This window comes from Pimephales promelas, chromosome 11, assembly GCF_988280905.1.
Source record: "Pimephales promelas chromosome 11, fPimPro1.hap1.1, whole genome shotgun sequence".
Taxonomy (NCBI): domain Eukaryota; kingdom Metazoa; phylum Chordata; class Actinopteri; order Cypriniformes; family Leuciscidae; genus Pimephales; species Pimephales promelas.
This window is the reverse complement of record NC_142779.1, coordinates 8,800,532-8,826,391: the sequence shown is the minus strand read 5'-3', so window position 1 is coordinate 8,826,391 and position 25,860 is coordinate 8,800,532. Positions and strand designations below refer to the sequence as shown.

The 25,860-nt window shown below is 35.6% G+C and overlaps 1 protein-coding gene across 7 annotated transcripts in view; it reads left to right on the top strand.

Moving 5' to 3' along the window:
- slc4a11 (solute carrier family 4 member 11) overlaps positions 1-25,388 on the top strand; it is a 57,546-nt gene extending 32,158 nt beyond the window's left edge. For 4 of the 7 annotated variants that reach the window (XM_089116875.1, XM_039672191.2, XM_089116874.1 and 1 more), the window contains exons 6-22: positions 457-489; positions 2,808-2,889; positions 5,196-5,319; positions 7,884-8,093; positions 9,930-9,989; positions 10,333-10,417; positions 11,695-11,820; positions 11,911-12,024; positions 13,363-13,495; positions 13,584-13,657; positions 16,501-16,726; positions 16,841-16,947; positions 19,045-19,210; positions 19,940-20,113; positions 20,281-20,476; positions 22,082-22,251; positions 23,315-25,388. In XM_089116875.1, the coding sequence (XP_088973001.1) occupies positions 457-489; positions 2,808-2,889; positions 5,196-5,319; positions 7,884-8,093; positions 9,930-9,989; positions 10,333-10,417; positions 11,695-11,820; positions 11,911-12,024; positions 13,363-13,495; positions 13,584-13,657; positions 16,501-16,726; positions 16,841-16,947; positions 19,045-19,210; positions 19,940-20,113; positions 20,281-20,476; positions 22,082-22,251; positions 23,315-23,381 (2,147 nt within the window). In that variant the 3' untranslated portion in view covers positions 23,382-25,388. The remainder of the gene's footprint in view (positions 1-456; positions 490-2,807; positions 2,890-5,195; positions 5,320-7,883; positions 8,094-9,929; positions 9,990-10,332; positions 10,418-11,694; positions 11,821-11,910; positions 12,025-13,362; positions 13,496-13,583; positions 13,658-16,500; positions 16,727-16,840; positions 16,948-19,044; positions 19,211-19,939; positions 20,114-20,280; positions 20,477-22,081; positions 22,252-23,314) is intronic. The other 3 variants (XM_039672193.2, XM_039672194.2, XM_039672195.2) reach the window with 3 other exon arrangements.
- Positions 25,389-25,860: the final 472 nt, after the last annotated feature.

The following is a 25,860-nucleotide window of genomic DNA, read 5'->3' as shown; positions in this document are numbered from 1 at the left end:
TATTATAATGTATGATCATTTGGATGAGAATCCATGAATGGGATCTAATTGTGAGCGCATTGATCGTATGTGGATGCGTCAGGCATTTAACACAAACACACGTACACTTGCACGTGCAACCTAAAGTCTATCAGTCTGAAGATCAAATTAGAATGAAATGCTAAGATGCAAGCCCAATGAAAGATGGAGAAAAATCATATTTCATCTGAGTAAAGAGACCTGAGCATCTGCCTGACAACCCAGCCCCAATTAGTGAGAGAGGGAGGTTTGGTGTGTCTGTGTGGGTGGTGGGTTATCTGAATTGGTGTCTGAGAGACATTTCACTCTTTCTGCTTGCTTTTAGGGTTCGTAACATGTGTTTCTGTGCTCAGCCTAACTTTAACTCTTTCCAATCTGAACTCCGTTTCTGTGTGTGTTTGTGTGTGGCTCTGTTTTGTCTCTGATTCTCTCGCACAGACAGGTCGCAGAATTTCATTTTCTATGACGACGGTAAGAATGATATGATCAGATGTGGGATATTATACACAATTCATGTTTTTCCCTGACTGCTGGTGTTTCCACTGGATGTGATTGACATGTACCATTAGTCCAACAGACATGCGAGTCTCTGTTTTCTTATTCAGATCCATCAATTTACTGCATTTTCCAGTTGATGCAGTGACACAATCCAATTCGAAATCAGTATCCACACATTTTAAATGACAAGATTTGGTGTGTTTTTTTTAAAAGAGCTGATGCTGAATACAGAGCGATTCCCTTCCCCGTGGTGGTGTGTTAGATTGGGCTCTATCATCGTCTCTCTCTCATTCCTGCCTCATTGCCGTTCGGCTGATTGGCTGTGCATGGATTCCACTGTTGTGATTGAAAAGTCCACTGTCATTCTGATGTCTTTCTCTGCATAATATTAATGCAGCACACACACACACACAATGAGTGAAAATACTTTTTAATTTCTTGAGGAAAAGTCTTTAGAGTGTGTGAATAAAAGCATCTCATTTCATCCTGATGTCCAGGCCTCAGGCAGTTATCAGAAGGGGTGAGGTAGGGTTGGCTTAGATGATTGGTTGAATGTTAATGCATGTTTTTCAGGAGAGGATGATATAGCTGAACAGTTTATTTGTTAAATCAATTAATATTCATCTTAGTACTGTATTTGTTCTGAAAGGCTAAAAATTCAGCAATAATTAAATAACCACAACTTATTTTCTATAGTGTAGCTCACCAAATTGACCAAAGTAATGATAAACATCTAATATATAATGCATCACGACAGTTATAACCATAATATTATAAATATAATAATACTAAATGCCATCATTTATAGAGATAAAGATTATAATATAATAGCTTCTAAAGCATTTTAAAGAGAGTAAAATGCCACACAAGGAAGTCTGTTAATACTTTTGTGACAAATTATTGACTTATCTATTCTACTATTATAATTTTTTTTATTTGAATTTGTTTTGATTTTAGTATTTTCCAATTTTAAATATGAATGTAAAGTTTTAATAATTTTGTTGTGTTTTTGTCATTTTTATTTGTGAATTTTTTTAAATGACTATAATATTTAATTTTTTTTATTTCAGTTTTAGTGTCAGTGTTTAAGACAAGTTGTACATCAAGCTAAACTAAATGAAAATGATAAATATTGCTTTTACAACTACCTGAAATTAAAAAGTTTTTTTTTTTACTTTCAGTAAAGATTTATTTTTTTCACAAACAAGTGAATTTTTTAAATGGGTTTAGCTTCAGCTTTCATCACAAAAATGTTCTATTTTTTTTTATAAATAACAAAATAATATGAAATATTGTAAATAATTAATATGTCATAAGTGTATGCCTTTATGGCCGCGCACAACATGCATCATTGTACTTTTTTTTGTTTGTTTGGGTTTTTCCACGAACACACCAAGTATACAATTATCTTGTCCCCATGCCAATCAATAGTCTTCACATTGCCCTGTATTGCTCCATTGATACGTTTCCATATTTTGTCCTCTCCTTCTCATTCTTTCTCTCTTCCTGTCTATTTCTCGATGGTGCTGAGTGTGTTGTCATGGTGATACCCATCTGTCCACGGTGTGAGTGTGTGATGTCTTATTGATGAGACAGTGTGACTGTGTGCCAGAGACATCCATCCTGCCTGCTAAACAGAACACTATCTCACACACGCACACATACATAGTCACATACATTCACATATTGTTTTTGCTAGTCATGCTGAACAACTCATATCTGTCACCTCTGCTGGATAGAGGGCATATATACACAAACACACATACATACTTTTACACTGCTTGTTGTTAATATGCTGGACAGCTCACACATACGAGAGAGAGGGCGCATACATAGACACACAGATTGATTAATTTGAATTAAACATTTGGTGCTGTTCTTGGAAAGGTCTTCATTGTCACTCACGCTGGCTGCAGTGATGTGTATTGTCCTCTGGTGAGCTTCTGCTTATGTTCTACCTTGATATGCATTTGCCTTTTCATAGAGATGATTATTACCAGTGCCTCCATCAATTCACATCCTCTTGTTTGTTTGTTTTATTTTTGTGTGTCACCATATACAGTGAAAGTCAGTTGACTTAATCTTGGTGTCGAACTTGTGAGGGAGTAGTTAGTCTCACTACTGTTCTTCGTGTTCAGTCACACTTGATGTGCAGTACTTTTGAAGTGGCATCCAGATTGCAGTTAACTTGAAATTATTTTTTTTAGTTTTCTTCTTCATGTTTTCTTCTAGTTTTCTTGTCTGTAGTGCCCACCCAGTCATGACTGACCCCTTGCCTTCTCTCCTCACAGTGCATCTATTGTCAGAGACGCTGCAGTGTGTGACGGCCACAGCCACAGGGATCCAGTACCAGCAGTCCTGGCTTTGCATCCTGTGAGTTACCTGGATCTGTCTTATCTGTAACTTTAAGCCTGGAGCTGGGGTGTCTGATGAAAAATGCCACAAGATAGGAACAATTGTTTTTCCTAGGGATGCCAATTTAACATTGTGTTATTAATTAAAGTATAAACACTACTGTTTGAAAGATTGAGGTTAGTATGATTTTTTTTTAAAGAAATCAATAATTTTATTCAACAAGGATGCAACATTTATTTAAGAAAATACATAAATAATATATCTACCAGAATAGCTTTTCAGTGTAATAGTGGTAGATCCTCTTTCCATCCAGTATAAATAACAACAAATAGAATATTTTTTATTAAAGTAAAATTATTGATAGATGCTCTTCACACACAGTGCTATTTGTGCTAAAGTTAAAAGACTTAGTTGTAACAAACACACACATTGGATGATCGTGAAATCCTGTCTCTTTTGTCTCATAGCATCCCAGACATTTACATGTTTCTTTGTTGCAGCAATTATTGCATGGGTGTTTATGAAATTCTTTTAAATAATTATAGTTGGCCAACTCCTGTACTGAAGCAAAATAAAATGATCCCCGACAAACCCTATTTGACATCTGCAGGTCATGATTAGGTTCTGATGATTCATCTGCTTTGTTTCAGAGTTCTCAAGATCCGCCAACACCTTTTCTTTCTCAATGCTTTTGCTCAATAGCTGCCAGAACTTTTATCAACAGCCTCCAAACTGTAGTAGTGTCAAGCAGCAGCCAACATCAGTGTGCTAACAAGTACAACTAACAAGTGTAATTTTCTCTAGACACTCCCTGTCAAACTTAACCAGCTGCTTTTTTTGCTACTATATAGATTGTGCTGTGCCACATTTAAATTAAGTCATTTTCTTTTCTTTGCAAATACGGTGTTGTATTGAATGCTACTGCTGTTACAACCTACTTAAAGCAAGTGGCAATACTTAATTTTATATAAAACAGATACTTATGCATATTTTTTAGTAATAATGGCTGCAATGATTCATTCAGTTATGACAAAATTAAGAAGAACAGCATTTTAACCGGGCTCAAATCCAAAAAACATGGTGTAGTTAAGTGCACTTTGTGCATTTTAAAGAATATAATCAGATGGCCTGTAAAAAAGCACTTTGTACATTGTAGAAATATTTTTCTTTCTATAGTTGTACTGGTTTTTGCATTGTACTTTTGTTCTACTATTTAATCTGATATTGGAGAGTGGCTAATATTGTCCATTCCTAGATGATTATTTACATGTTTACCCATTTGTCGGTTTAGGATGGATGGATGGATACATAGATTTATATTGTAATTAATTTTTGACTGTTGATTATGATGAGCTGTCCGTGGGAGGGGTCAAGTCTCATCCTTAAGCACTTCAATTATTGACAGCAAGCTAAATCTGTTTACTTATAACACTCTAATTTATTATATTAGCTTTATTAATTCCAGAGATCGTGAATCAAAAGTCATTGAAGACTTAGACCCTCTCTATGGTCAGAACAAAGACTCACAGTAAGGAAAACACAATAAAAAAGTCAGGTTCATCCATTTGCAATAACCCACACTAGCCTAGTGAACAGAAGATTTGTTTTTCTTTGAATTATGTGCAGACACTTTTATGGGCAAGAAAGGGAAACAAGTGGCAATGTCCGATGACCCACAGCAGCTCTCTGGCCTCAAGGTTACCAAAGTCCTTACAGAATGGCACAACAGCTTTCGCATGTTCTAGAAGAGACTATCCCATTCTTCTTTTCTGAATTCTCTTTTGTCCTCAGTACATTGCCTGAGTTTTATGGCCACAAGCAGGTGTTATGAGTATTAGCTGGGCCAATGAGACTGATTCAATGCCCCTGTTGCCAGGGTCTGAGTTTGGGGCCGGTTATTAATGTGTATTTTAAGTAAATTAGATGTGGAACAGTTAATTGTTACATTTTGTTCCTTAGACCAGCTTTTATGGTTATATTTGACTTGATTTATTAAAGCATTGAGTTATCCATTTTAATATACAGTAGTTGATTGTGTTGATATTAACTTCATAATTGGTGGCAGCAAGCGTGAAACACTTTTTAACTTTATAAGCCTGAAAGAGAACAGGAAGGGCCTTTTTCCGAACCGGAGAACCAAATATTACTTTGACACCCCTGTTCAAGAGCTTTCTGTAATCCCATTAGACCTCAACCAATGGATTTGTTAATCTGTTTGCTGTACTCCTGTTGCATATTGAATTAATCTGATACTGTGCCAGGTATATTAAAGCACTATGTAAATTGTAAAGAGGATTTATGATGATTTATGAACTCTGTGACAGCTGCAATGTGAAGAACCTGCAGAGGCGGCACGTGTGTATCTCACGCCTAGACCGTCCACAGAACTGGGGGGAAAACTGTGCAGAGGTCCGCTATGTTATCCTCATTCTGGCACCTTCAAAGATGGTAATATAATCACACATAAATGCACACACACATACTGAAAACAGTTTATTTGCACATTATGGACATTCTTTTTTTCTTTTTTTGTTTAAAGAAATAGCTTTGATTTCAAACTTCTTGTCTTTGCAAATCTGAGGTTTTTCAATCTGGGACCCAGGGAAACCCTAGCAGCCCTCTGGGAGTCAAATTTTATTTTTACTAAAAGTATTTTACAACTTTAATATCTTTATTAAATCATTTTTGGTTACACTTCATTTTAAGGTGTCCTTGTTAGTATTGAGTAATATTTATGAACAACATGTATTTACAATAGGGTTATGGTTAGGGTTAATAACGTTAAATGGTATGTGTAACAAGGACACTAAAACATTTTTTTTTAACACATTTACTGAAATTGATATTATCAATATTATCACTGATTATCAATTATAACACAGTTCAACAGTATTTATACATTGAAAATATATAGTTTGTCTTCTTATTTCAGTAAAAGCATCATATTTTTGGGGTCCTTGGCATTAAGAATGCTTTGCTCAGTTTAAACTATTTGCTATTCATGAGAAACAGTTGAGATATTAACAAGTTCTTATTCATGGCAGGTTCAGACACAATACGATCACGTTCAAGTCTTAAAGTCCCGGTCCTGCATTTTGTGTTCCCCTTGCAGTCTCCCTGTAAAGGCTTTGGGGCCCCTGGCTCCCTCCAAGACCATTTTGTGTATCTCTTTGTGTCTGTGTTTACATCATAAATCTGTGTGTTTGTGTGTATGTGTTTACATGTGTTTACATCTAATCACTCTCTCTCTTTCTTTCTCTCTTCCCCCTTGTGTTCTTGCATGCACTCATCTATTTCTGTTCTCTGTAGTTCACCAGGCAGTATAGCAAACTTTTTTGCTTTGTAATCCTGTGCTTTTCTCAAAAGCAATACTATTATATGCGTGCACACACACACAAACACATCTTCTCATTACATTAAAAGCTGGATTGTCATGCTGGCACATGTAGATGCATCCTCTTTTCTTGCCATGTGTTTTAAAACAATAGACAACTCAAATGTTATGTAACTTAAGTACCAAATGGACCAAATGGATAAAGCAAAAATCATAAATTCAGAGAACTGGTCAAATGTGCATATACTCTCTTCTCTTGTATTAGCAGATTAAAAGCATTTAACTGGAAATAAAGTTGAGAATAAATCTAAAATATAGACCATATATTAGCAGCATTTAAGTGATTCAGCAGCTTAAGTGCAACTGCATTATTTTCTGCTCCAAAACATTCTGGGTTACTACTTTGCCATAAAAGTTCTATATTAGCAGAAATGTCTCAATACTTTTATATTTAACGGGTCTTTTTTTTATGGTTATAAAATATGTTTATGAGCGTTCAATTCATAAAATGTAATAAAATTAATTAAAATAAAATTAATGAATTAAAACTAAATCCATAAAATGATCCCTTAACAGGAATCCCGAAAAGGTTCTATATAGAGTAGTGGCAAAAAATGATGCCTGAACTTGGAAAATTGAAAAAAAAATATTCACCCTTTATTCAATTATTATTATACATTTGTTTTTTTAAGAATTTATATTTTTGGCCAGGCTGTGATACAAAGAAAGTAAGAACAAAAACAAGAGAGAAACAATGATATGTTAATAATTGATAATGCTGTAGTCAGTGCATGAGTTTTTTTTTTTCTGTGCAATTTTTTTCATTGTAAAATAAAATCTGTAGCAGTAGTTTTTTTTTTTTGACAATTAATTTTGTCATATAAATACCTTAACAAAGTTTAGAACTTTGTTTGTCCCTCGTGTTTAAAATATTTAAGAAATTAAAAATGTTTTCCGCATATATCTAGATATTTTTTATAATATTTATTTGTAAATTTTAAACATTAACATAAAGCTTCATACAATTAAAGTCATAACTTTCCCCCCACAATAACCCTTTCCGCTGAAATAATTACCTATACATACAAAATGTCATTATAACAATAACAATAATAGTTATATAATAATAAATATATAATAAATTAATTAAATACAAATAGAAAATTGGTAAATAAACTTTAAGACAAGATTATTTACAAATTAACATAATATCCTTCAAGGAAAAATTTATTTAAATAATTGTATTATTAAAAAATACATACATAGTAATACAAATAGAATCTTTGGCATATTCATGGACTGTCCATATAATTTTTTTACTATATTTTGATTGTTTCATCAAATTTGTAGGGTCATTAAAAACAAATATCCCCTTCGGACATCACTTTTGGCCACTATTGTATGAAGTGCCTGACAGGTCCTACTGAGAACCTTTTCTTCTAAAACTATGCCTACTGGACACGACAAAGCGACTGTTGCAACTCCATTTGGAATTAGCATGAAAGCTTGGAGTGCGTCAGAAATTGAACAAGGGATCAGTTTAATGTCGCATTTAGTGTAGACAGCATCACTGATTATAATGGGTCGTATTCGCTCAAGGCTAGTGTAGATACAGTGCAAGAACTATAAATGATTAACGATGACCAAATGTAACACATGTTTGATCTCTGTTTCTCAGAAAAGCACTAAGACGGCGATGGAGCTGGGCAGGACGTTCGCCAGCATGTTCTCAGACATCTCTTTCAGACAGAAGCTGCTAGAGAGTAAAACTCAAGAGGAGTTCAAAGAGGCACTGGTCATCCAGAGGTACCACCTGACCGCTGCCAAGCGTAAAACTACAGCTGTGGAGGGCGAAGAGACAGACCCGCACAGTCAAAAACCACTGAAGGTGTGTGCACATCGCAGCGTGTGCGCCGATGCTTAAGGTTCATTTGTAATGGTTTCAGTTTTTAATGGTTGCATTGTTTCCAATCTCTCTCTCATGTCTTTGTCTATCGCTCTCTCTTTCTCCCTTCACCCTTTGCCCTTTGCTGTTTGACTTACACTCCAGTGATTAAGTTCTACCGAGCATGTAACAGCTAATGAGAATTTATCTTGTTTGTTACTCTGGTTTGACGCACACACACAAAGTCTGATTCGGCATATGTGAGCATTAGACCACCCTGGCTGAGGTTAGCCGCCTGTAAAAGCCCTCTCTTTTCTTCTCTGTAAAGACAACAGAGACCCAAATAGTTGTGTTTTTGTTTTCTTTTTTTGCATTTTTTCACTCCATCACACATCCGAGGAATGGTAACCAGGTGGAGAGGATCATTACTTTGTGTGTGTGTGTACACTAAAAGCTATCCATCTCTGGCAAATGCCCAGGAAAGGTCCCTTACTCTTTCTGTTTCAGACACACGCTGTCATGATGAATGAGTGCGGCTCAGTAATGAACACTTAAAGCTGTGTGACTTATTTAAACATATCCTGAGACAGGTTCTCTCTGACTGACAGAAAATGAGCTTGTCTGCCAATAAGAGGCTAATGTAGGTCATAAATGTGAGACAGACAAACTGCTCCATTGCCAAATCCTGACCCATAAAGCCTATTAAAATTTGATTAATTCAACAAGACTGTGCATTTGTGACCTGGCACAAAGACACAAATACACACCAGTGCCTCCTACCTTGCCATAATTGGTCTAAATGAAACAAATTCTATTGTATTTTACTTTTTTTTGTTTCTATTATATTATAAGGTTCAATTTGTTAATATTTGTTTATGAACCTAGAAATAATTGGCAAATTTTATTCACTTTAATTTTTAAATGTATTGATACATTTTAAGATTTCAAATTGTATAAATTGGGTTTTGAACAAACATGAATTAATAATAAACAATAGTTATACTGTACCGTTCAAATGTTTGGGGTCAGTATGATGAAAAAAAAAAAGATTAATTTAGTTCTGCAAGTACACATTAAATTGATCAAAAGGGACAGTAAAGAAAGGTATAATGTTATGAATGGTTTCTGTTTTTAGATAAATGCTATTCTTTTTTTTAATCCAATAAAATAGAAATATTTATATTTTAAAATATCACTGTTTTTACAGAATTTTTTATCACATAAATACAGCCTTTGTATAAGAGCCTTCTTTCAAAAACAGGAAAAACAATCTTACTGTCCTTAAACTTTTGAACAATAGCATAAATTAACATTAATAATTATTGACTGAACATTTATGATTTTAAGTTGTAAAAAAATATTTTTTTATGTTTTAGTTCATGATAACTAATGTTGTATTAAGTGATGTGAACAAAGTTTTTGTGAAGTGTTTCCAACATCAAGTCGGATTGATTCAGTATCTACTCTGACAGATTCAAAGTAGTTTGTTAAGAAGATTCAAACAGATTTTATTTTTTTATTTTGTAGACCAATTCATTAGAAGAACTGGCTTTCGAAAGTTGTCCGTTTGCGAACAGAAACACGTTGGTTATGTATGTTTGTATGAACAATTACAATAATGTTCACCTTTTTATTGGGGCTTTTTATTTCTAAAAGTGCTTAAGCCAGTCTAATTCAGGTCTCTGAAATGCACATGTGCCAGATGCTACATTTCTGATGCCACAGTAATGGATATTTAGAGTAATGTAACTGGTTTCTTGACTGTGCTTTGCTGATGTAATTGTAATGCGTTTGCGTTGTGCTAATGCTGTTCTAACACTGGACTGTCTCTCTCTCTAGTCTGCAGAATCTGTGTTCTCTCATCTTGTGTCTCACTCTCTGCTGTGCAGGGGGCCCTGTGTGAGTGCGATTACACTGAGCTTCTGTGTGTGTTTGTGTGTGAGGATTTAAGTAGGAGAATGTGTGTTTGTCTGCTTTAACACACTATCTCTTCCCTTGCAGTGTAAAGCATTGTGTGTATTTGCTTCTGTGTGTGTATTTGCTGTGATTCAGCAGGATTTGTTGTGTATGATGTTTAATTGGTGTGTGTACGTGCTTTAATCTTGTGCCTCTCCCGTTGCAGTATTGTCGTAAATGTATTTAAATTGTTCACGTTTATATTTGTAGTTATATGTATGTGTGTCTGTTTCTGTGTGTGAGAGAGTAATCATCACTATTTTTCTCTCTCTCTGTATCTGTGTAGTGTAGAGATTTTTTCAGAGTGGGCAGAGGAATCTATGAGGATCTGTGTCGCCGACTGCCTCTCTACCCGTCTGACTTCACTGATGGTGTGTCAAGCCTAAACTTACAAATAAAAGTATTTTAAAATGAAAGTATCAGCATTTTTAAAGTTTTCAAAAGGATATAGGCTCTTCTAGTTGTCTTATTAATGTCTTTAGCTAAATTCGAAGGTGTGACAGTAGTTCAACTAATTTCAGATGAGCTTGTCCACTAACAGGCAGGACCAGGACTAGACAAAATGCATGCCTAAATGCTACATTGCTGGGTTTTGTCACATAATAGTACACACAAAGATATATACAGTACAGCCGAGCAATCTGAGGAAATCAAACATGCTCTCCTAAACTGTCCTCTCTATTTCTCTTATTGGATTGACAAGTCTTATTAATTTTTAATGAATCAGTTCAGTTATGAATTCTTTTATATAAATTAGAACAATCTTAGTTATAGTTTTATACATTTGTATACACAACTATTCTGGAAGCATGCATTAAATTGATTAAAGAGACATTAAAAACATGTATAATGTTACAAAAGATTTGCATTTCAAATAAATGTTGTTCTTTTGAACCGTCTATTCATTGAAGAATCCTAAAAAGTATCACAGTTTGCACAAAAATATTACGCAGCACAACCGCTTTCAAAAGCAGCAAATCAGCATATTATAATGATTTCTGAAGGATCATGTGACACTGAAGACTGGAGTAATGAATAAAATGATGACACAAAATAAATTACATTTTAAAAATATTCAAATCGAAAACAGTTATTTTTAAATAGTAGTAATGTTTCACAATATTAGTGTTTTTACTGTATTTTTGATCTTACAAATGTAACCTTGGTGAGCATAAGACACTATTTCAAAACCATCAAAAAATCTTACCGACCCCAAGCTTTTGAATGGTAGTATGTACTGTATCTATTCATGCTTTCACTCTGATGGAGATTTTTTATTGTTTTGTGTCAGTTGAATATAGCTCTAATGATATTTATTTTGTATGTGATAGCTATAAATACATAAAATGCAGATTTATTATAGTATATGCGTTATTTGAAAATATTTCTGTTATTTTGAGCCGATATTTGAGCTTCAATGAAATCTCTGCAATACAAAATCGGACTCCATGCTGCTACAGGTCTTCCTTCATAATTTATCATTTATTTAAAGTCAGAAATAACTGAATAAAACTGAATGAAAATGATCAAACTATGCAAACTGTGTTAAATTACATGCCAATAAACATATTATACTTACAAGTTAACTTTGACAGCAGTAATGTTTTATATTATATATTAATTTTTTATATACAAATGTGTGTTTCAGGTTTAGTGGGTAATAACAAAGCCCTAGTCAAGTTCATGACGACGTCCATCTTTCTCTACATTGCTGTGCTGCTTCCTGCCATTGCTTTTGGCTCACTCAACGACGAGAGCACTCGGGGCGAGATTGGTGATGTCTCTCTCTCTCTCTCACACACACACACACACACACATACGGACACACAGATAGACTGACTGATTTGTTCTCTCTGTTGATTAGATGTTCAGAAGACGATTATCGGGCAGAGTATAGGTGGAATCATCTACTCATTGTGTGCTGGCTCTCCTCTCGTCATTCCACTGACCACAGCGCCCATCGCTATTTTCATCAGCGGTATGTACAAACATGCTTTCACAATCACATGCAACAACAGATGCACGTTCACAAACACGCTTACCTTTTTCATTGCCGTCTGGTCTTGAGCTTAGTTTTCTTTGTGGAATATTTAGATGAGCACTCTGTTTGTTGAATACTTTGGTGTTGAGTGTTTAGAGAGCTCTGCTAACCTCAGGATAAGGTGGAACAAGACTCTTAATCTCACAAACTGGAGGATGGGAGTCTGATATGGCCTCCATTTGTTTGGGCAAACTTTGATGTTTGCCCTGGCTGAGAGGAGATTTCCTTTCTAAAGCTCATTCCTGCGGCTGCAATCGCACACTGTCACCAGCGGGAGAGTTGCCCTGAAAAATGGTTTTGCTGTAGTACAACGAAATTCTGTTTGGATAAAAATTTGCAGATGAGGACAGAACTGCCACATCCTTCTATAATAATGATCCTTCCCAATCAAAGATCTTGTCTTGTGGTTTCTCATGGGAATAACAGCAGGATTTATTGAAATGCTTGGGAGCAGTTTTTTAAACATCAAACGATCAACATTTACTGTGAGTTATAATCTCTTGTCATTATGAGATTTGAGTTGATTGTGTTCTTTTCGCACGCTTGTGATTCTGTTTGTGTGGAGGACTCTTAATGACAGTAACGTTGTGTCATTTACTATATAAAAAAGAAAATCCTGCCCAGAAAACAAACAAAAAAACCCACAAAAAACCCTCAAAAGCTTACAAAATTACATTTACCCTTTGTTAGTGCCCTACGCAGACCACATAATCTGCGTATATGGAACAGTGACACTGGAATCTGTGTAGTAAAAGCTTTACATGAAGCTTTAACTGAAATGAAAACAACAACAGCAACAAACCCAACATACAGTACATGGCCTTGGTACATGGTTACATGTTTTATTTTTTTAATATATATTCCATGACAGAAATAAGGGTCTACACGTGTAAGGGTGAAATATGAAGTATGGCCAATTGTGTGATATGTTGCTGTGTTAAGAGTTTTGAAAAAGTACTTAAGTATTGGTAAACGCTTGTTAGCAATTGTGAAAAACTGTAAAAGGTAAAACCTTCAAATGTAAAGTGTCAGTTTTACGGCTTTTCACTGTAAATTGTGAGATGTGAGATGATTTGTTCTTGTTTAAAAACATTTAAAATATTTACTGTAAAATTTCTTGAAATGTAAGTTTTGATCTATTACAGTCTCCCCCCATATATGGTAAAGAAACTTACTGTTAACCAATTAACAGTTTTTTACAGTATACTCTTTTACAGTTGAATCACTATAATCTTTCTACAATGCTTCTGTGTGTTTGTCTCTCGATGGCTGCAGTGATTAGGGGAGTCTGTGATGATTATGAGCTGGACTTTGCAGCATTTTATGCATGTATCGGCCTATGGAACAGCCTCTTCCTCATCATGGGAGGAATCTTCAACCTCAGTCTGCTTGTTAAGCTTTTCAAAAGGTCAGACACACACCTACAAATATACATACTCATGCAGATGCCACTGCTTGAAGACTGAAATGTTTTTGTTGATGTTTTTGACCCACAGGTCGATAGAGGAAGTGATAGCTTTGTTCATTTCCATTGCTTTTGTAGCAGACGCAGTTAAGGGCACTGTCAAGAGTGAGTGCTAAACACACACACACACACACATACACAGTCAAACCTTTTGAAATCATCTGGATTTATGTGGAATGATTCTTAGATTACAGTCTGATCTTCATAAGAAATATAAAGAAACCGGGGCTAGTTGGCACATTGTGAAATAAAGAGATTTTACATTTTACAAAAAAAAAGAGTTCATTTAACATACATATAACACTGTTTAGTGATAATGGGAATATGCTGTAACACTACAGAATCGGCTCATTAGTTTCACAGTTAATTGATACTAAAATATTATAACTTTATGAAAGATTGCTCAAAGACGGACTTCTCCAAACATTCAAGTGAACTGCAACATCGACTGCAAGTTCTCATTCAGATCTGCCTTCATTCAATCAACAATTGAAGTTCCTTGAAACAACAATTGAAGTTCCTTGAAAAAGATCTGCCGCTGCTTCCATTCCATTCCATATATAAAAATAAATATGAATCATACTCTACAAAAAATGCTATAGTCCACAACATATCTGTATTGTAGTTTGTGTCAACTTCGACTGGCCTTAAACACACACAGACAGCAAACCATTTCACAGTTCCATGTCTTTATTGAACAAATGTGTTAAACAATCAAGATAACCTCTACTATAATGACCTCTTGAAAAGAAGGTAATTGGACTCAGCTGTGGCTTTCAATGGAAAGCACCATGTTACTTGTTTCTTCCCTAAACAATTGTGCTCAAGTGAAATCTAGTCTGATCAAAAGGGACTTCAGAAAACCTCCTAAAAACTCATAAAACTCAAGGTTTGCAGGGGATTTGAAAGATTTATGCCTACAGTCAGGCAGATCAGCACCATCAGTTCAGAACCATTTCTGCAGTTTCTTGTACATAAAGCCAGTCTAATGTGTGCGGAAACAGCTTCAATAAATGCAAAACAAAGGTCATTTGCCTGTAGAAAAAAAAGCATAACCTAAGAACTGCTGTATTACAAAATACCAGTTTCAAAACGACCTTTAAAGAGTTGACACTGAACCAGATATGGTTATTTTTAAAAAATATGTACAAATGACTTATTACTAAACGATATATTCAGTAATCCACCACAAATATCAAAGAATTAGTTTCGTAATGTGATTACTTTTGAATTAAAGTGCCCCTATTATGCTTTTTGGAATATTAACTTTCATGCAGTGTGTAATATCGCTGTTTGTGAGTGTCTGCAAAGTTTTAAAGTGCACGACTAATACAATTATTGTCACCTAAAAGAAAAAGAATAATTCTGAACTGCTGAAACGAGTCGTCAGCAATTCTAGCCTGTTACTTCTCTATGTGACAATGTAACAAATTTGCATAATGCCAGTCATTGGTCTTCATTGGCTGCTCCTGAGCAATGTCTACTTTTACCCGTACTCAAACACTGTAGTTGTAGTTGAGGCCTGGAAGAGTTTAGTTCGTTTAGTTCGATGCTGTTTTCAGAGCTGCGAATCCACTTTGCATTCACTTTAAAAAGATGAGGACTCGCACTGGAATTGATACGGAAAAACCGATGCCATCATACGTATAACTATGTATCAAGTGCTGAGAAAGCGTCTGGAGCTGAAATAGGCGTTTAGGTTTCAACACATGCACAAGTGTATGACCAATCACAACAAACTGGGCCATTTGACCAATCAGAGCAGACTGAGATAACTTGCTTAAAACAAAACGTACTTGTCTTACCAGGAATATATAAAAAAAAAAACAACCTATAAAACAAGCATAAAATATTATATTTAATTAAAGTAAACAATTAAAAGTATTCATATGTCATCAAAATGCTAAATAATTAATTGCATATTTTTTCAACTTAATGGATTGTCAACTGTATTGAGTTTGACGCAAGACCAATGTTGAATTTTGAGAGAAGTGTAATTTGCACATGTGATACTGTATTTGAAGCAAAATCAGACATGACATGTTCTGAATCATTGGAAAAAAAAACCCAAACAAACAGCTAAGACACTATTCATTTTCAATGTGAGTTTAAAAAAAAATACTTGAAATAAATGTTAAGAACACAAAACTCCTAATACCATTGCCAGAACTTCACTGCAACTGTGAAGGATTGTGGGCTGAGTATAATGAACTGGGGCTGTTTTGCTGCCTCAGGGTCCGGACGACTTGGAGTCACCGAGGAACCAACAAATTCCAAGTTATATCAGGAGCAGAACGTCAGAGCGTCTGTTTGTGATCTAAAACTCAAAAGAAGTTGGGTCATGCAACATGACAGTGGTCCAAAGCACAGGAGTCAATCAACAACAGAACGCTTCAAACAAAAGAAATTCAGCACTTCACAATGGCCAAATTAGAGACCTGACCCCACTTCCTTTGAAATGTTCTGCTGTGATGTGAAACAGGCCGTTCAAGAAAGACATCCCAAAAATGAGCATGAACCGAAACAATGCGCATGTGTTATCTGCAGAAAGCATTGGTTGATGTTATTGGCAGTAAACAAGATTCCACAAAAATTCCTTCAGTAATCGTGATTGTTTAAACCAATTATTCAATAAAGATGTGGCGCAAGAGAAATGTTACGTTTTGGAGGGCGTTCAAAACGTTTACACAATACGTACACCAAACTTAAAAGATGACATTAGACTGGCGTATATTGTACTTTTTAGGCAGTCTTACCAGTACAATAGTACCCTTTTATTTAAAAATAGCAATAATTTACATGTTTACATGTGGCACAGTCGTTCATTTTGATACATACAGTTAGCGTTCATTTTAAACCTACATATACTGTATACTGTACATTGTTCATTTTTATCTATTCTTACAATATATAAATAGTAATACCCTATCTTGGTATCTCATTTACAGTCTTTCAAGAGTACTATCATGCTCCCACTTTGGCCAATGGGAGTGCGGCAGAGCTGAATCGCATCAGTGGAAGTGTACATTTAGGGGAACTGAACCTGACTGAGGCAGGGTCTGTGTCCCTCCCAGAATCCTTCATTCTGTGCACACGGGCACGACCGCTACTCTGTCTCCTCCTCATGATGGGCACACTGTGGGTGGGATACACACTGTACCAGTTCAGGAGGAGGTGAGGATCTCTTCTTGTCTCCAACACACTCACACACCTGTGTACACACTGAGTATTTTAAAGAGTGATAGAAGAGTGTTTTGACACCCCCATCTTTCCATTTATTCCTGGCAGTCCGTTTCTGCATGTGAAGATGAGAGAGATTCTGTCCGACTGTGCTCTGCCTATCTCAGTGCTTGTCTTCTCTTATGTGGGATCATACGTTTTCAACGACATTGCCTGTGAGTCATGTGACACTATTTGTCTTTATGTTGCACACACATTGACACTAAGGTACACATTTCTTCAAGGCAGGTTTTAAATAACAGGAAAAGTTTTTGTTCTACTTTGTTTAATTTCTCCAGAATACTAAACTGATCTATGTCTCTGGTATTAGCAAGCAATATGGGTTTGCTTTTGCAATTATTATTTTTTTATTTGCAATTAAACATTTTTATTATTTTATTTTATTCTAATTTCCCTAATATTTGTTAGAATATTTGTTATTTTATTATTCTTTATTTTATTTATTTATATTTAAATATTTTTTATATTATTTCACATTTCACAGTTTTTGGTATTAATATTTTTTTATTTGACAAAACCTTATTTATATTATTTATTTTAGTATTCATTATATTATTTCACATTTAATCATTGTTTATCATCCAAATTTTGCTATTATTATTATATAAATAATATTATATGCATTACATTATTTCACTAACAGTCATTATTAGTGTTTTTGTTTTGATCATGATAATAGTATTTAATATAAGGTAAAGTAAGTGAGCTTATTCATGGTATAATTTAAGCAGAGAAAAAACAAAAAGTTCATAATGATAAAACTGCTTTATTATGTAAATGTCTTTAATCATATTGAGAGATTATCTTCAACATGTCAAAATGCAGCATTTAAGCAGCAATTTTAAATGAGATGTAAATTAGCAGAGAAGATTCAGTACTGAGAATCAGTTCAAATTTTGGCTCAGTTTTTCAAGCCAGGAAGGTTTGCCAAAACGTACGGCCCTACCAACACTTCTCTCTCTCACACACACACACACACAAACACACACACACTGCCTGTACGCTTCCTCCCTTTCCACAGCTAGCACATTACAGCAAAGCCACTCCACTCCGACTATCACTACATTATTCCTCCAACTCCTCTGTCATCTGTTTGGTGTGGGAGTTTATAACTTGGTTATCAGTGTGAGATTTTACTTCTTACCTCAGGCTCTTTAAACGTTCTCTCAGCGTTCCAGTGCTGCAGTCCAGAGGCTCATATTGAAAATTTGATCAAAGCAGAAACTGCAGGGAAATGGCCAAACAAACCAAAACATAAATATGTACAGTATGAAAGCTTGTTTCTCCACAAAATAAAAAATGAAAAAGGTAATTGCGACTTTTTATCTCACAATTCAGACTTTTTTTTCTCAGAATTGCTTGGTATAAACTCGCATTTGTGAGTTATAAAGTCAGAATTGTGAGATATAAACTCACAATTCCAAAAAAAAAGTCCTAGAAGTGACTAGAAGGATAGCAGCAGTATGAAAAAAGAACAGCAGCTACTGTTAGTGTTGACTAAGTAGTTTACATTATACACACCTTACTGCGTCATTATTTGGCCATTGCCCGGTAAACACCGCACTACCTCTCAGTGCGTGTGCATGCACGCATCTTTTGCATCAACAAAATGCTAAATATATACTGTAACTCGCGCTGCATATTTATCAATTTTGCCTCAGAGACAGGATTATACATTGGCTTTAAAAAGTGTTTAAAAAGTAACTATACATAAGGGACGACAATAAAATGGAAATCTCAGAATAAAAAAAATTGTTACGGTTGACATTTTCTAGCCCGGTAACAATATATACCGTCATACCGCTCAGCCCTAATACCTTCCTATGAACATGTTCAGTGTTACTATAATTTTGTCCTGTAAAAGTCAGAGATTCTTACAATGCTACTGTTAATGTTCCTATAAAAATAATGTTCTAACATAATGTTCCTATCTTGTGTTACATTTAGGATTTCAATTAAATGTGGTCCGTTTTAAACCTAAACCAATATTCCAACAACAAATTACGCTACCTGAAAGGTATACAATGCTACCATGCTTTGGTTAACTTGGGCTGTGCCCTTATTTTGTTGCAGTTTGTTCTGTGGCCATTTTTCACATATTAATTTTTGAATGCAAATGATACAAATCAGAGGCGACTATTTAACAATTACTGTAGATGTAATCACACTATCCTGGAAGGTCTGGTTTTTGCTGGATGGTCTGTTATGGTGTGTGAGCTGAGGTTCACTGTGTTATGTGTGCTCTCTTCCAGTGCCAGTGTTCAACTTCCATGAAGGTCCAATGTTTCAAATAGCCCCGCTGGATAAGCTGTCTGGAGCAAGTGTTTTGAGTGCAATGGGTTTGGGCTTCCTCCTGTTTATCCTCATTTTTATCGACCAGAACATTGTTGTTTCTCTCACAAATGCTCCCGAAAACAGGTTCGTGTCTTTTGAAATTACTTTATTTTTGAAACATCTCACCACACTTAAGTGGCTTCATCACAATGATTATTAAAATGAACCAAAGATTAACCTAACCAGGCACAATGTGACGAGCGACCTCTTTCATGTGTAGGAGTATTGAGCAATGGCAGTGATTTGTAGCGTTAAAGCGTCCTACAGCCATTTATTTTCAAAGAGCGACAGCAACCATCTTTATGCAAATTATCATTAATTTAGCCAAGGAAAACTTAAAACGGAAGGTGTTTCATTTGAACCCCTTTGATCGTGTCATCGTATCATTTACAAAATCTTAATTAAGAAATAGTTTTACAATTTAAAATAAATGTTCACTATTTTATGATGTTGAAAGCTGTTATGCTTCTAAATATTTTTGTCCTTTTAAACATTTTAATCAGGATTCGTTGATGAATAAAAATGAGCATTTATTTAAAATCGTTTGTAACATTATACACTCTCATTTTTCATCAATTTAATGCATCATTGATGATTAAAAGTATTAATTTCTTTCAAAAAAAACATACCAACCCCAAACTTTTAATTGGTAATTTATGTTATTTAAATGACACCCAGCATGCACCTAGCTGCGTGTTAAACATTAAATATATTATGATTGGTCGCTGGAAACTTGTCACTTTGCACCTAGATAGGACGCTGGGTCAGATTTCGCAGTCGTTGACTGTGTGTGTGTGTGTGTGTGTGCCACAGGTTACTGAAGGGCACGGCGTATCACTGGGACCTGACTCTGTCTGGCCTGATTAATATTTTGATGTCTGTGCTGGGCTTGCCGTGGATGCATGCTGCGTTCCCGCACTCTACTCTGCACGTCAGGCAGCTGGCCATCGTGGAGGAAAGGGTGGAAGGAGGACACCTTTATGAGACGTGAGCACACACCACATCGACGAGCCACACGCTCACAAGCAATTACAGTCCCAATCAATCTGTGAAGCACAAACGTCATTATAGCAGTTATTGGCACAGTGTGCTTGGTTTTAAATGACGCCTTTGTGTGTGTGTGTTTGTTTGTGTGTACATGTCTGTGTGTGTAGTATAGTGAGTGTGAAGGAGACGCGAGTGACCTCGCTCGTGGCTAACATCCTGATAGGTGTGAGCTTGTTTCTGCTGCCGGTGCCCCTGCAGTGGATTCCCAAGCCTGTGCTTTATGGGCTCTTCCTCTACATCGCTCTCACCTCCATTGACGGCAATCAAATGTGCGACCGCATGGCTCTGCTACTCAAAGAACAAGTGAGTGTGTGCGTGTGAGTCTTTGATGAAAACAAAGGCAAATAAAAGTCATAGGTGTTGTACAAATAAGAACACAGAAGAGAGCGGTGCATCCGCTGTGCAAATAAAGCAACAGAGCGCCCTCTACTTGTCATGGTCAGAAATGACTTGGTCTCCATTGATGCGTTTTGTTTCAAAAATGTTTCATAATCAAATAGTTTATTTCACAAACTATAGAACGATTCAAAACAAAAGATCTAATAAAAATTGGCACAAAACCACCTTATTCACATCCTGCCAGGAGAATGTTTCAGTGTAACCTGAGTTCTTGGGCTCCGGTTGTTTGTTAAAACTATTTTTATTAATTATCAATTAATAATCAACTAATAAGTTAATGTAAGTTTAAGCATAACACTATCAGAGTTTCCGCTAGAAAAAGAGGTTGCGTTTTATGGATTTTTGATGATATGCCGGTCAAATATCGCCTGGAAAACTGGAAGCAGGCTAACTTAAAAAATGACATAATCAGGCCATATACAATGCAACATGTTATTATTAGCCTAACTTTCAAATAGGAGTGTGCTTTATTTGAAATGCAGCATGAAATGTTGTTTATTAACTTTCAAACGGTAGAGCCTGTTCCTTTATAACATAGCCAAAGGTTGTTGCATTTTCGCTTTATACATTTTAGGCTTATTCTCAAATTCATATCGTTTTAATTTGGTGATGGCGCTGTGGATAAGACACATGCCTTTGGTGTGAGAGACCCGGGTTCGACTCCACTGTGAGACACCAATGTGTCCCTGAGCAAGACACTTAACCCCTAGTTGCTCCAGAGGCGTGACATTTATAGCAATTGTAAGTCGCTTTGGATAAAAGCGTCAGCTAAATGAATAAAGCTGATGCGAATAAAACACAGTATTGTCAATGTTGTTTTAAAAAAAAAAAACATTTGCACAAAGTAAGCCAATCCACTTTTTCATGTTGATAAGAGCATTAAAATTAGAAAAAATAATGGGACAAAAAGAAATCAAGAGACATTTAGAATTGATATCTCAATTAATCGTGAGTTAACTATGACATTAATGCGATTAATCGCGATTGAATATTTTAATCGTTTGACAGCACTAATTAAAATATATATATATATATATATTTAAAGTAACGCAATAGTTAATTTCCCTGGTAATTAGTTACTTTTGGAATGATGTAACTCTTTGTGAGAAGTAACTAGTAAATATAACTAATTACTTTTTTTAAGTAACTTACCCAACACTGGTTGTTGGACTTCTAGTCAACTATCCTGGCACATCCTTAGTAAATGGTTATTATGGCCACATATGCCATTGTGTCTCTCTCAAACAGAACTATATGCATTGCCAGCATACGGTAGTTTGGAAGTCCTTTAATCCACATGTGTGAAAATAGCAGCCACAAAATTTCACTGCTGGGCATTGGCATCATCACAAATGTGATCTCCATTATGTATGCATATAGCCCTGATTTAGATGTGATTTATTTTTGTATTGTGGAGACACGTGTAAGTGAAATGCCCATACATGAATGGATCTTAGTCCCATCATCTTCTCTTTCTTTGTCACTCAATTGCCCTTTACTCTTTCTCAGACATCCTACCCGCCAACCCACTACATCCGCAAGGTGCCGCAGAGAAAGATCCATTACTTCACTTTCCTTCAGATGGTGCAGCTGCTTTTCCTCTGTGCATTTGGGATGTACCCTCTCCCGTATATGAAGATGATCTTTCCTCTGCTAATGTTTATCCTCATACCCATCAGGTGAGTTCTGAAATGCCTCCAGCTCTTAAGTCACAAACTCCTGTCTCTCTGTGTTGTGTGTGTATTGCTAGGCACGTGCATGTGTAATAAATCGTGCTTGCTAAAGGTCATACGACGGAATGATGAATGAAAGGAAAGGGAAAATCTTTAATAGTTCTTATGAATGTACTCGCGTTAGTTTCATATGGTTTTGAAAAACTTTTATTCCATTGTCAAGAATTATTTCAATTTAATGACTTTAATGTCATGTAGAACAACTTTCAGGTAAAAACTAATGACATACTGTATTTTCCTTACTATTTGAATTCATGTGAGTGCACACATTTTGATCAATTATTTCAGAAGTTTCAAAATATTTAGCAAGTAATTGAATTTCAATGTAAAAACAAACAAACAAACAAACATTTTAAAGCATTGTTTTGTCATAATGAGGTAAAATTGTCTGATATTTATAGACACTACATTTATATTGACCTATACAGTCATGAGGGTCTGCATGTTGGTTGCTCCACATGATTTTCTTTATCGCACCAACAAATATTGTCAATATTTGATTTTTTTTCTCCAAATATTAACAAATATTTAAGAAGTTAATAAATTCCAGCACAGCGCTACAACAACCATAATGAAATAACCCATAATAATAATAATAATAAGTTTTATTTATAAAGCGCCTTTCCAGGGCTCAAAGACGCTTACACTTACAATGAACTCTGTTAGAGAGCCACATGGCAATTTATCTGTTCAATAAAATCCCTAACTCTCTGCGGTCTGCGTCGTTTTTACAACATTTTTAAATCCCTCAGTTCTCGTCATCTTCAAAAAGCCAAGGCAATGTTGATTCTTGTTTTATTACGAGCTCTGTCTCACTCTCTTTTTGATAGTAAGCTAGTAAGAGCTGTGCAGATAGGCCTCAAGAGGCAGTCTAGGTGGTCTAGGTCTTTATTGTCCTCGTTAGCACGGCCACCACCCACGCCGGTTCGAATCCTGCTCGAATATATATGATATTACCATACTTTGACTATATGATATTAACAAACTTTGAATTGTGCCTCCGCCTCAGGAACTGTCTACTGCCCAGGATCATTGAGGCTAAGTACCTGGACATTATGGATGCACAGCGCATGTGAACACATGCACACTGAGCCTCTGAGCAAAGGACTCTGGGAATTGTATTTCTGAAATGCAAAACTCTGGGAGGAAAAACAAACTGATTCTAGTGTTTAACAGCAGGCATTCTGGTGAAGCACTGAACGAGTAATAGAGTAACAGAACGAGAGATTAGAAAAGAAGGATATTTGAAGACAGAACAAGAGAGGGGGAAGATGAGCTGCCTGTTCAAGACAGAGTAGAAAGACAGACCACTGTCTGACTGTTTGACTATTGACCTTGGTCAGTCACTGCTTCTCTCATGATCTGAATAGTACACCAAAGCCCCCTCCCCCCCTCTCTAGTCTATTCTGATGTATCCAATGCATCACAGTACAGATCAAACACTTGTTTTAGAAAACGTAGGAAACCGTCACATTTATTCTCAGCAATTGTGCCATGACTAATTTACACGAGCGTTCTCTCCATCTCCGATCATAGTGTTTTTGGACACAAACCCAGCTGGTTTTTGAACAAGAGACTGAACTGAATCTGTAGCAATACCTCTTAATGCTGAACACTGACTCGCACGCACGCTCACCCAGTGCACAAACTCTCATGCGTCAAGTAACAAAAAAAAGCAGTCAATCGCAGATTTTAGTGCATTTTGGTACATATCAGTGCAAATAAGTAATAATGTCATGAGCATGGACCAAAACAATACACTCACCTTATTAGGAAACTGTGTCTCATAGCAATACAGCGGATTATTAGAGGCTATCGATATTTTGAGTTTTCTAAAGAGAGTTTACTTTCGAGGTAATAGACTTCTAGTTTGGATACCCACTGATGTGTTGAGAATGTATCCTAAGCGCTGGGGTTTCAGGGAAAAGGAGAAAAACAACAAGCAGCATTTCTGTGGACCTTACTCACTGCTGAATGGACTCTGACATTTAAGCTTTGCACATCACAAGACACCACGACTGTGTACCTTCCTCAGTCTCACAAACACTCGCACACACAGGCATGATTATAAACAATGCCCAAAAGAAAGGCACTTACTTAAACGCACACGATCATGTCCGTCCATCTCACTATATATATTTAAAACAGAGAAAGCATGCCTTTTATAAGACATTGAAACTTTTGATTTGTATTACTATTACGTAATTTGTGTTATTATCAAAAGCAACTAGAAATAATGGTCAATTGAAGGTTTAGTTCCATTATATCCTTACTTCATAGTTGTTTATAGTTGTTTGCGGTCTTTCTGAATAAAACCCTCTTAGAGATCCCAAGAAATTGGAAGATGCAGATATCTTTGATGATTTTGACCCATCGAACTACATTACATTCCCAAAATAGACGCTGTAAATGAAGGCTCGCAAAGAAAGACATGGTTTGCAAAAAAAAAAAAGTGAGCACATGTGCACTTAATCATTGGAAATGTGAGATTAGAGAAAGCTGAGAATCAGACTAGTCATGGAGAGCGTTAAGCTTCACAGAGAGATTAGGCGTACTGTTGAAGAAGGTGGTTTTCTCTTGAAGACCTCGCAGCACTTGCGTAATCAGCATTCCCATTTCTTGCTCTCTATCTTCCCTGTAACCATATCATAGTTATTCTCCTTGAGTCCAGACCTCTGGTGTAAAAACAAGTTCCCTTCAGTAATCCTGTTTGTCATTGGACATCTCTCAGTATTTACTGTAATATTGAAGTATTCAACTTTAATTTGTGGTCGCTCACACCTGGGTGGGATATGTTGACGAGTTTTGTTCTGTGATGTTTAAATATTGTTTTGGATTTTTTATTTTCTAATCATGAATGTATAATGTGTAGATTTTTATAAAGCACATAAAAAATATTCATTGTAAAATCGATTTTGTCAAACAGATAAGCTAAATTTGTAAACTGCAATATGTAAAAACTAAGGTAAATAAGAGACATGTTTATTGGAAGGATGGTGTGGGTTTAATAGGGGTATGCTATACACTGAAATCTAGATCATTTCAAGCTGATTGCCAAATAAAGAGATATATTGATACCCATCTGTTTCAGCGTTCCTCTGTTTTCTATTTATGTTGGCTACACTCCATTTTCATTACTAAATGCCAATGTTTTATTTATTTTTTGTTCTAGCTAAAAATACCAGAATATTTTAGATTTCGTAAATCTAGTAATTTTGTAATGTAGGCATTAACTGCCCTCTAATGGTCATGTTAAGTGTTGTCAAAATTACATAGAGCTTAGATCATAGATGGGAAGCTTGACTCATAATAATAGAAATGAGAACAAGATATTTAAAATATGTTATCTCTCAGCTGAATGTTTTGGTTTAATATCAAATGCAATATTTGTGTATGTGTTTAAAAAGATTGATAAACCACCAATAGTTGTAAACATCAATGAGTTAAAGTGATAGTTCACCCATGAATTTGCATTCGCTTGTGTTTGTTCGCTGATCAATGTTTCATTATTTGTGAATAAAAGCCTAAATTAAATCTGTTCATCAAGTCTCTTCT